Raw genomic sequence first — 12369 nt, 5'->3', positions numbered from 1 at the left:
AAAAAAAAAACCAACCAAAACCAAAAAAACAGAGATGCACCAATTCTTTCAAAAAAGCTTTCTGGTCCACCAACTATTTCTTAACTAGCGTTCACAGAATCTTCCTCCTGACATCACGTCTATCCAACAGTACTACCCGTTACAGGATATAACATAGTATCTAACAGTGCAATTCCTTACAGGAGAAATCATGCTCTGGTATAGTTATAACAATACAAACTTAGACATTGTATATATTCAAAATAATACTTTTGCTTTTAGGTCCTAAAGTATAATTTGTATCAACAAGCAGTAGTATTTAGGTCTGGTCATAAAAAGAATGCTCAAAAAAAAAATCAAGAGGAAAGAAAACAGTACTTCCTAGAAGAGAACAGCACTTTTTGGAGGAGAAAACAGTCATAACTTTTGCTCTTTGAGTTCTTTATATGCAAGTTAATATTTTGGGAATAGACATGCTAAGTGATTTGAGAAGTCATGACCTAGCAAGGATTGAGACACTCCCACAACATCCACACAAACTAATGAAGTTTGTGAACTAATGAACAGACTTCATAAATGGACAGGGAGGTGAACTGAAACTCGCTGAACTGCTGGGCTCAGAGGGTTGTGATTGGCAGCACAACTTCCAGCTGGAGGCCAGTCTCTAGTGCAGTACCACAGGGGTCAAACTAGGGTCCTGTTTAACCCCTTCATTAAGGGCCTGGGCAACAGGACAGAGTGCACCCTCAGCACCTTCACAGATGATACAAAACTGGGTGGACTGGCTGATGCACCAGATGCTTGTGCTGCCACCCAGAAGGATGTTGACAGGCTGGAGAAATGGGCAGACAGGAACCTCACTGTACTAAGTATCGGTGTCCTGGTTTTGGTATCGGGGGAGCTGCACAGGGTCTCCATGAAGGGAGGCTGGGACTGCCCTGTGCCAGATTCCAACTGGCTCCAACCAACCCACCTCAGGACACAGGGCTAGTCAGTCTCCAGAGGTGCCTCCCAAGCAGTGCTTTAGCAATACATACAAAAATCCCAATCTTAGCATGAGCATTCTTCTTACCTCCTTCTAAACGATTACTATTGTTATCACTGTGATTGTCTTCCACAAGCAGGTAACACAAAAGGATAACACAAACTGAACAAAAATATCTCCAGGCAAGAGGAGGCTGTGGATGGGAAAATGATCCCCTCCTGTAAGAAGTGTCATACAGCTGTAGATTGGCTCTAGTATTCTTAGACAGATGTAAAACTTTTTTATAGAGGTACTGAAAACATCCTTCCCTTTTTGCTAGGAGATTCTCAAATATAGGTTCAATGTTTTAGCAAATCATTAACATTTTACCAACATAGAAACAAAAGATAATTACTACATATGTGACATCCAGATTAATTCTCAAAAGTTGCCCAAAAGTCTAGACACTCCACAACAACTAAATGCTCCTATTTCTCACAAGCATATCAAGTACTGTATATCTGTACATCACAGCTAAGTCTAAGCACTGGAATATCCAAATTATAAAGGGGCACATCTGCATCTTTTTAGGGAAACCATTCAGTGGCGTTACCTTACAGATTAGCGTTCTCTCACAGTCCGTGAGAGAACAGAAGATTCAAAATTGAAGACGCAGAAGGTACTTGAGTATCAAGAGCAGAAGAGCAGAAAGAAAAGCATGTCAAAGGATGCTGAGGCTGTTAGGATCAAAGTGCATCACACAAAGCAAGCATCTATCATTAGCTGTTAAGTAATCAGTGTGTCTGATATGAGAGAGAAGAATGCACACAGGGTAAAGGACGTGCAGAGAAAAGGCAGTGAGACTGAGACTTACTCCACTTTAAATGAAACTGCTGGTGTTAATCCAACAAAACCATCCATACAAAATGACTGGAACATCTCAGTTTTGCTGGGAACTGATCACATTTGAGATATAAAGGGTTGGTAACAGCAGGGGTGATCCTACCAATGGACAAGACACTGCAGCCTGGGAGGTCCTGGCACTAATAATCTTGGTTTGCCAGCAATCTTTTTAGGCCTACTTCACTGACAGTCTTGGTTTGGTATTTTGCTTTTTTACCCAAAAACAAAAGATGTCTTGGCAGATACAAAACGAGAGACAGAATTTCACTCAATGCCAGTGAATTCCAATTAAGATCTCATACTTTAACAAAACTATCATTGAACAGCCCTCCCCATGAGTTCAAAACTGATGCAAACCCTGTATGTCTCCAGAAATTACCCTCCACAATGCAATGTATCAGAAGACTGAAAAAAAATCAGGTATCGGAAATGACTTGCAAAAAAGGCAGTTACTGAAACTCGGGAGTGCACTTAGTCCCATCAAGAAGAAAGAAAAATTTAGAAAAGAAGGTGAAGACAGTGACACTATTGATAAAGTCAACACAGACTGCCTGTCTGATTTCGGCCACATTGCTGAGAGGAATTACCAGCAGAGGGAACAGACTATTCCTCTTCTCAAATACACAGCATGCCAGATGGTGAGGTTCATGTGTATGCTCTGAAACTTAAAAATTCTCCCATCTCAAATACCTCAGCATACATGCATACACAGTACAAAATAAATGTGCCAACAACAAAAGAAAACTGTCTTAAATTGAAAACAGATCTAATAACTACAGTAAGGCTAAATTCTTTACATTGTTTTCACATTTGCATGATGCTTTCTGGTTTTGAGTAATATACATCATTCAACATCTTTCCAAAAATATTCTTTCCAACTTATGCAGGTTTAAAAAAAAAGCAACAAGACATACATTTCCAAGACTGACATTAAAGAAAAAAAAAAAGAAAGAATTGGAAAGCTAGTCTTTGATACACTACAAGGTGAGTAAAAAAACTGCATGGACTGTCAGACTCAATGGATAACTATCAACCGTTCACAGTAAGGGGTGCGAGTTGGGAGGGTCTGATTCGGGGCTAACATTGTAGCATCTCCACAACACCCAGAACCATGACAGAGAAAGAGCTCTCAAAGTTTACGGACTGCCCCAAGCAATGATGAGCAGCTGATATATGCCCTTTAAAGGAAATTCAACAGGCTGGAGAAATAGGCTGACATCCCCTGTAGTTCAACGAAGGCAAAGGCAGAAACTGGAACAGGCCGACCTCATGCAACAGTAATGGCTAGAGACTGCCCCCCGGGAGAGCTGTGCTGCAGAAACAGGCGTGTGGCCCCGACAGACAAGAGGGCCATGAGTCTGCAGTGCGCCCCTGCAGCGACAAAGACAAATCAAATCCTGGGCTGCATTAACAACGTCCTGGTTCAACTAGGATAGGGTTAGGTTTCCCCAGCAGAGAGAGAGGCGGAAGGGATCTCCAGCCGGGTTATTCATACCATGCTGACATCAGGTCCAGGGGCAGAACCTTTTTACTTTCTCTTTGGCTTTTTTGGTGGCGGTACCCATGCATCGGCTTTGTTCTGTGACCATTTAGCGGTATTTCTCTATATATCTTTTGTCTTGTTCACTGTTATGCTGTTTATTGTTGCTATCATTGCTACTGTTGTTGTTCAGATTGTTTATCACACTGTTGTATTAAATTTCTCCTTATTTTACCCCAGGGTTCATGCCTAACTTCCAGCCCGACCGGCTGAGGGTGGGGGAAGGGCAACAGCAACGTGCTCTCTGGTCCCAGCAGGGCCTAAACCAACACAAACAAGAGCATAGCTAGCCCTCTAGTCAACACTGGTAAGGTTGAATCCAGAACACAATGCCCCATTTTAGGCTCCCAACAGAGAGAATCCCAGCAACAGAGAGATCAACAAACTGGAGAGTCCAGCAATGAGGTCACTCAGATGGTTATGAGACTGGAGCACAAAACATGCAAGCAGAAACAGAGCTGGATTTGTTCAGTCTGGGAAACAGAAGAATAAGGGGAACTATTATCAGTCTTACAGTACCTGGATGGAAGAGGAGTCTTAGAAGAAAAAGGCAGATTATTCTCAGACACACACAACAATACGACAAGCAGCAACAGACACAAGATGCAGCAAAGGATATTCCAATAAAACATAAGAAAAATGTTTTTAAACAGAGAATGGTTAAGCACTGGAGCATTGCTCAGAGAAGATACAGGTTCTCCATCCTTTAGAGGACTTACAGATTTTACTTGTTACGTCCCTGAGCAACCTGATATAACAATGAAGTCCTTCAATTAGGAGACTGAATCCAAAAGACCTCCAGAGGTCCCTTCTATCCTGATTTTTTCTATTAATCCAATGAATTAATATACTACGTAAGTCAACAAGGTTCCAGTTCCACAACGCTAAAATAAAAATTGATGATACAAGCTGTACCTCCAGATGAAAGAAAAGTCCAGATGCTTAAAAACCAGGAAATCTACTACAGAAGATGAAATAAACTAGTCAAATCATCTAAAACTTATTTGCAAAATACACATAAAACTTAACAGTGCATCAAGATAATTTGAATTTTAAGCATCATGCAAAGCTATGTAAACAGTCACTCGCAACAGACACTTGCATGAGCCAAACCTCCCAAGAAACTCTCAGGAATCTTTAGTGCAGTATGATGAAACCACAGTACATTCACTTGAAATTGCTGGTGGTGATATGTTCAAATCAGACTAAATCATATGACAAAGCAGAAGCTAACAATTATTGCACTATTGCAGGATTCCAAATTCACATTTAAACTCCCTTCTGTGTATCAGGACTTGCTGTATAATCCTGGTAAAGTCATTTAATCCTCCTGGTTACATCTAGACTTACTTTTTGAATACCTATCTTTTCATCCAGATGAGCATCCACTCAGAGTAAATTGCTCCTATTTGGATCGTATAACAAAGTTTCTCTTGCCTGGGAACCACGATATGGGGGGAAGAATTGTTATCATCCCAGTTTTCAGCCCAAAATGGACAGGGAAAGAATGCACGTGCAGCTGGATCTGTGAACTATGAAACAATTCCCAGCTGCACAAATACAGGTATAATGTCCATTCACAAAGTAAGGATGGAAATGCAGTTTCCAGCTCAGAATACTACTCAGAAAAATACAATTAAATATACTGAGGTGCTGACAGAGACAGAATACTGTATTTGCAGTCTGCACAGAGGTAAACAATCACTTGAAAATAAAACTGAAATTTGCATATTAAATAACTAGTGTGATGTCACTAATTATTCCTTCTGTAACTAATAAGCTGCAATATGAAACTGTCCTTTCAAAAGATCATCTTACCTCATTTCTCTCATCTACATCCCTGCATTTCTCAAGAAGTGCTTTCAGAGCAGGAACGTTTCCTTCTTCTACATAGGTCAACAGACTCTGACTCATCAGACTTGCCATCTTCGTACAGTATTTAAAATTCTTCTATAACAAAGCTTATCTGTATTTCAGGAAAGGAAAAAAAAAAAAGCAAAGCATAAGTAAAGGCTGTAAGAGCTAACTCTGACATTAGAAAGCATGAATTGCACATGCCAATGAGTTATTGATTGGGTACAAATACCTGCAATTCTCCCCAACAAGACACTGTGGAGACATGCACGGAAATGCAGTACATTTCAATGAAGAGTCAATTGCTTAATCGTTCTAGCTCTTAGAGAATTACATACGTTATTCCAGTTTTTAGGCACTATCTAAATATGTATTTTGAATGGAATGAATAGTAGTCTTTCATTTGCATGAATTTTCCTGCATATATAACAATACAGGAACACCCATATTACATTACGTAGTTTATATACACCAGCTATTTACAATATAACCTTACCCTTTATATACATAAGCAGAACATTGAGACTACTCAGCATTATGAAATACAGTGATAATATCTAAGTTGCAACCATACGGAACTCTGAGAAACACTATTTATTAAATCAGTTATCACCAACTTTATCCAGACATGCCTGCACGTGATGGCATATTGTTAACTTGCTAGTCAAACCTAACATAGCTTCTGTTAACTGATTATATGTTTTTAACCTCTAATATGTAAGACAGGAAAGGTTCTTCTTGGTTAAGGCAGACAATTAAGTACCATTTAAGAGTTCCTAAAAAAGTGTGGGTCAATAAGTTCAGAGAACAAGCAGTATTACTGCACCAAATTTATACGCATACAGCTCCAGAAACCTAAGTATTCATTGCACCTAAATCAAATTTCACTGGATGCAGAACAAGTCATGGGGCTAAGCACAAGACTCCCTCTACCACCCTTCTCACCAGTGGATGACATGGTATGACATGACTCTGGCTTTTTCTTGCATGATTGCTGTGTAACAGTGGAGGAAAAACTCCAGTTTAGCATTAGCTAAACCCTATCAGTTAGGCTATTCTCTACCAAGCAGAAGTCAAAGACCAGCAGCTTTCCCATGCAAATGTTCTAACTTTTATTCTCACATAAAAGCAGCCAGTGAATTTTTCTGCACTCCTGACTGAAGTGGAACATTAGCCAAAAAGACACCAGAGGAAGCCAGCAGGAACTTCACTACACTTAGCAAGAGAAGTTAGTTTAGATTTAGAGATTTAAATCAAACAACCTAGCTCTGCTTTAAATTGCTTACGTAGACTGTAACACTATGCACCATCCTTTCTCCTTTAGCAAGTAAGCATATACAAACACGCTGCTGTCAGGATACGTCAGACACAACCTGAGCTCACCTACAACATCACAGCCATCAGATGACCTACAAATACAAATGCCTTCTTCATAAAAATGTCGGCAAAGAAGCCAACATGCTCAGTTTGGTTAAGATGACAGCAGCTCTGGGTACATGCAGAAGAACTTTAGGCACACACGAATGTCTAGTGACAAAAAAAAACCATAAACCACGTACATGTTAGACATGCAAGCAGAGGAACATGAGAGGGCGAAGAGAGGAAAATGAAGGACTGTGACTCCCACTCTTAAATTTGGGCTTAAAATCCAGGTTGGGTTGCAGTTTAAAGGACAAATTCCAAAGAACTCTCTATATTGCAAATTTCCACACACCATGGAAAAATATACAAATCAAATCACATAATTCAGACATTATTTAAACCCCAAATCTAAAATCCATTTAAAAAAAAATCTAGATTCGATATACAAAGCCCAGTGACAGTTTTACTAGGCACTTCACAACTAGCCAGTCTCTCCCACAAGAAAGTTATAAATAAACTAAGAAAACAAAAGGTCTGTCACATTTACTGTACAGTGACAGTATCATCATGCAAGAGGGTGTGAGCAGTACAACAGCAGTGTCATGTAACTGGTTTTTTTTCAGTAGGAGGAAGAGCTAATGGAGAGGTTGCAAACTTAAAAAAACCTAAACCACACCAAAAATTAAAGACCGAAAAGAAACAGTGATTGCAGTGACCCAGTGCCCACACACAGGGTCCAACTGTCATTTCAGACACAAAACCACCATAAAAGTCAGCATCTTGCCTGGCATCTAGCTCCCAGTTCAGAACAGTCTGCCTCCCTTACAGCCTGCGTCAGTATCTTACAGCCCTAAGTAGATGTCTGGGATATTCTCGGGCACCTAAAATTACTTCAGATATTCACATTCAGGCACCTGAATTCCTCCCATCATTTTTTACACATTTTAACACAAGTCAGGAAATGTCACTCTCTGATAGCTCCACTGCTACTGCTGATGTTTTCAGATTTCCCTGTGCAGTGTCCCAGCTTCTCTCCTGTAGCTGTACCTTAAACCCCTGTGCTATTTTCCATACCAAATACCAAACTGAAAACTGTATTAAAAAATCATCAGCAAAACATGACTACAAGGTCTCACCAAGTGAATTATGCCTGGTAGTTGCTATCTAGTTGCTAATTTCACCAATTAACTCTCAGTATGAAAAAGGAAAAATAAGTATTCAGCATTGCTTCCCCCTCAAAGTTAAGGTTATTCCCTTGATGTTCCCTACTGTCATATTTCAAAATGGCAAAGGCAGCCCTGCTGCACTGCAGATAAGTATCCTGCTTCAGAAATCATTACCTGAACTCCCAGTTATTGAGAGAGTGCAGCTTCTGCCCTAATGTAGAGCTGAATCTTTAGAGGCAACCTAAACTTCTGACTAACAGCAAAATATCTGATATGAAAGAACACATCTAGAGCTGCATTTACAAACCCCATGTTTAATACTACTTTTCTAAAATGATAAAAGCTTTGTAGGGGTGAAACATCTCCAAGTATATTAAGATTCTTTGCCACCCAGACTTCACTGTCACACAGTATTCCCTTCTTAGAATGAATAATGGTCTATTTTATAAAAACAGAACCAACAAAATCAAATACTCTAAGTATGAATTTTGCATCCTCATGCTTTCATTTGCCACTTTTCAGGCAAGCTTCTTAGAGCATCCAGAAGATTGACATCAGTGGAGGGCTTTAGGAAAGCACTGTTTAAGGAGTCAGTAGGAGAAATTGCTATTTAAAATGAAACTGGAATTCACCAGGTTAATCTAGACTAGTATTCTTCTCATCCTTAAATGGAGCAAAATAAAGCACAAAAAAAAAAAAAAAACCAACACAAAACCCAAACCCCAACACCCTACCAACAAAATGTAAAGAAAGTTGGTGTTAAGATTTTTTTAAGTTTTACTTTCCCCCCCCCCGAAGAACAATAACCATGCCTGAAATTAGGCTGAAGTTCATTTATTATATTTTCACTCATGACAGCAACTTGGTGTAAACTGAGCACAGCCACAGTGCATTTTTTTATTAAATAAGATCTGTTATTAGGTTATGAAAATTAAGCACTGTACTCAAATTCCATGTGGGTACTGGACACTAAGGTGTGATTTCTTCCAGCGCTTAAGTTTCTTTTAAATTGTCATAAACCAAAACTCTGAGGTATACTCTCTAGCTAGATACGTAACTATTATGGCTCCTCGAATTGAAAAAAATCCTGAAATATATGCTCATACACTTTTCAAAACAAACAACCCTAGAATAAAAAAAACCCTCAATAGTTCATCTTTACCAAAATAAAAGACAGTAACTTAATTCCTGCCAAATTTCACATATCTAGTGAAAACCACTACCATTCAAGAGCATCCAATACATATATGGTCCTTAATTGCTCAATTAACAGTATTTACTTTGTGTTCTGGCACAGCAGAACCCTTTTCACAACCTATAACAAAACGAGGAACCCATTTGGAAGTTGATGCCCTTTCCAATAAAGATTAATGCTGTTATTTTTTCTCTCACCAAAGCAAGCCAATTCCCAGGCCATAAACCATCTCTTCATTCACAGTCCAAACTTCTAAGCTTGGAAATCTCACAATGCCCTTGGGCAACAAATCCTGGTATTTTATAAGACCAACAACACACCAAGAACTATGAAAAGATATATTAAGAGCACAAACGCTTAAGTGAAGGTAAATGTTTGCACAAGGATTGACCTGTTTTTGTAAGGCGCTCACATCCTAGCTGAAGCAGATTTTATTGCTGTTTTGGAAAGACAGCAAAAATTTGCTGACTTACAAAAATTTAGTTTCAGCTGCACCAATGCTGTCTGCAGAGAACTTGATAACTTAAGTCTGCAGATATTTAATGTACTCTCAGAATCTTGAACAATTTCTAACTGCATTAAAAATATTATTACACACTAAATTTTCCAAACATCACCATCTTTTTCATAGTTCTCCCCCATATTTTTTTAATTGTGTGAGCTGTGATCATTTACAAATAAATATCAAAATTGGTCAAATTCTAGTGTTAGCGAGAAGAATTTATTCTCTTGTTTTGTTTTCAATAGGTAAAAATCCTAGTGACTTACATAAAAACTCATACTTTCCATCATATGATGAAAAAAAATTGTTGCCTTCTTTTTAACATGTTTCCTTCTATTTCCAGACACAAAAGCTACCTTCCCAACATGCAATACTGTGGCAGATCTTTCAGTTAACTGTAAAAGGAAATAATTACAGTGCTGTTGAAATCTGGGCATGTATAAGTCTGAGAAACATGCAGTGTTGTGCCCTTAAGAACTGGAAATTAAATACTTTCAAATTAGAATTTAAAGAAACATGGAAGACAGAGGAATTGTACATATTACGAAAGACTAACATAAGTCTGTTTCATATTCTCACCCATTTTTATACTTTATGATGGTAGGAGAAATGAAAAGCAAGTTGGAACATCACTTTTACTCATGCTGCACAGAATCTTGCTAATACAAGCATAAGCCATCCCTTATGACACCTCACTGTAATTACTTGCTAAATGGACATACTTCACAAACATTAAGAGATCACAAGTCAGGCATCACATTAAGCACTTAATATTTTTAACTATTCTTTCTATAAGGACTGAATCAACCAGGGTTCTGTTTAAAAAACAAATTTTCAAAACAGTTGAAGTAAGTCTCTAAAATACTAATTTCTGGTATTCACAGGCAGAAGGAAATAACAAATCTAAGTTTTCATAAGAAATCTACACCCACACCTCTTCTCCAACGCCTGAAGTTCCAGTATGACTAATGACTTTATGCTGATTTTCAGCTTTTCCCTATTTATGTGGGAACATTTATTCTACTTCTTAGTCACACTCCTGTTGTCCATGTGAGAAATATTTTAATAATTACCTTATTTTTTGTTACTTTAGATCAAAGAACTAATAGTATAACTACAAAATATTGAAAGACACAAAAAGATAACTAAAGCTAGACATGCAGACATTCTTATTTTGAAACCTGTAACAAATAGAACTAAACCAAATTTGCACAAAAGGAGGTCCCTATGTTTGTAACCATTATTACAGTACACTGTAAGAAATAGAGAAAACTGGGGATACACAAATCATTCTTTTACATATTAGGCACACAAGGCAACAGTCATTTCCAAATACTATTAGTGAGAAGATTTTTTTTTTTTTAATAAAGCAATGGAGACAAGCGATTACATCCAAAATACCAGGAAGCTGCAAATACATATTTAAACAAAAAGTCACCATTCACAAAACCAAAAAGAAAGGTTTTGTGAAGTATCTGGTAATGGGTTTTAAACCTTACCAGACAAACTAGTCTACCTGAAGTATGGTCAATAGACAATAAAGTAGTGCTAAACACATCTAGATTCCAAGGGACAAGTCAACTCCTGTACAAAATACTCGGTCCTACAAAATACCATTTCAGGTTTCAAATACTGCAAATAAAAGAAAGTAAAGAGAAACAGGTGTCAACGTTAAGTGTTTTTTTAAAAAAATATTAACATAAATCCATTCTGTCAAAACCTGTACAAAGCACACACAAGTTCAGCAAGAAAGTCTACAATATTATCTTACACTGTCTCACAAAGGCAATGCATTTCTCTTTATTGTAAGATTTCTCTGTATCATAAGGTTTGTTAGTCACAGCCACAATAAACCTTGACAATATCTAACAATTGGCGTTCTTTTACCTAAGGAAAGTCAGTTGTGATGAAGATTTTTTCGTTAAAAAGATTTTTTAATTAATACAACCACATTTCAGAAGCCTAGGTAACATAGGATTTCAAGCAGATGTGAATTTCTTGATAACCAGGTTACTTTAAATAACCACCACTGCAGAACAAAGAACAAACGTCAATTCAGTGGACAAATACATGGGCTTTCTTATGCATTCTAATCTGATAAAAAACCTCCTTTTAATCTTTCCATTTCTTTACTATTTGACAAGGGGAGGATGTAAAATAATTACTCCCATGGTTCAAACGCTTTTCCAGCAAAAAACATATTATCGTATTACTACGGCATCAATCTTTCATCAAAAATTACACATGGGAAAGCGCTTTCCCCAAGGAATTTTTAAGCATAATGTAAGAAATAGGAAAGCCTCGTCCTTCAGGGATTTTGCTATTCGAACTCAACTCCTTCGGTAGTGCCCAGTGACAGGACCAGAGAAAACGGGCACGAAGTGCAACACGGGAGGTGCCGTCTGAAGAGCAGGAAACGCTCCGTTAAGCGTGAGGGGGACTCGGCTCTGGCACAGGCTGCCCAGGGAGGTTGGGTTGTAGAATTTCGATCCTCGGAGATAAACAAAACCCACCTGGACACGGTCCTGGGCAGCCCACTCATGGTGCCTCTGCCTGAGCAGGGGGTCGGGCCAGATGACCCGCGGAAGTCCCTCCCAACCTCAACAATTCTGTGACTCTTTACCTTGGAAATTAATGCCGAACTTTCCTGACAGGTCGAGCTCGTATCTATCTTTCCCAATTAACAAAAGGAGAAAAAAAACCCAAACAAGAAAACCGGTACAAGAGGCTCTCTCATCCCCGGGGGCGGAGCCAGCAGCGATACGCGGCCGTGCTGCCGCGCCCCACGGGCCCTTTCATCCCCGGTAAGATGTCCCCGTCGCCCACAGAAGAGGGCCCTGCCCGCCGGTCGCGCACAGCGCTGCCGGAGCCCCAGGGGCTGGCCAGGGCGCACCGCCAGCGTTA

General features: G+C 39.0%; 1 protein-coding gene across 3 annotated transcripts in view; it reads right to left on the bottom strand.

Annotated features, from left to right (window-relative positions):
• KIDINS220 (kinase D interacting substrate 220) overlaps window positions 1-9752 on the bottom strand; it is a 77625-nt gene extending 67873 nt beyond the window's left edge. For all 3 annotated transcript variants that reach the window (XM_026844094.1, XM_026844095.1, XM_026844096.1), the window contains exons 1-2: window positions 9732-9752; window positions 5205-5352 (exon numbers count right to left, since the gene is read on the bottom strand). In XM_026844094.1, the coding sequence (XP_026699895.1) occupies window positions 5205-5312 (108 nt within the window). In that variant the 5' untranslated portion in view covers window positions 5313-5352; window positions 9732-9752. The remainder of the gene's footprint in view (window positions 1-5204; window positions 5353-9731) is intronic.
• Between the last annotated feature and the right edge of the window lie 2617 nt (window positions 9753-12369).

Source organism: Athene cunicularia (assembly GCF_003259725.1).
Source record: "Athene cunicularia isolate RWA chromosome 3 unlocalized genomic scaffold, athCun1 chr3_part1, whole genome shotgun sequence".
NCBI lineage: Eukaryota > Metazoa > Chordata > Aves > Strigiformes > Strigidae > Athene > Athene cunicularia.
Note: the sequence above shows the minus strand (reverse complement) of the source record. Positions and strands in the feature narration are given on the sequence as shown.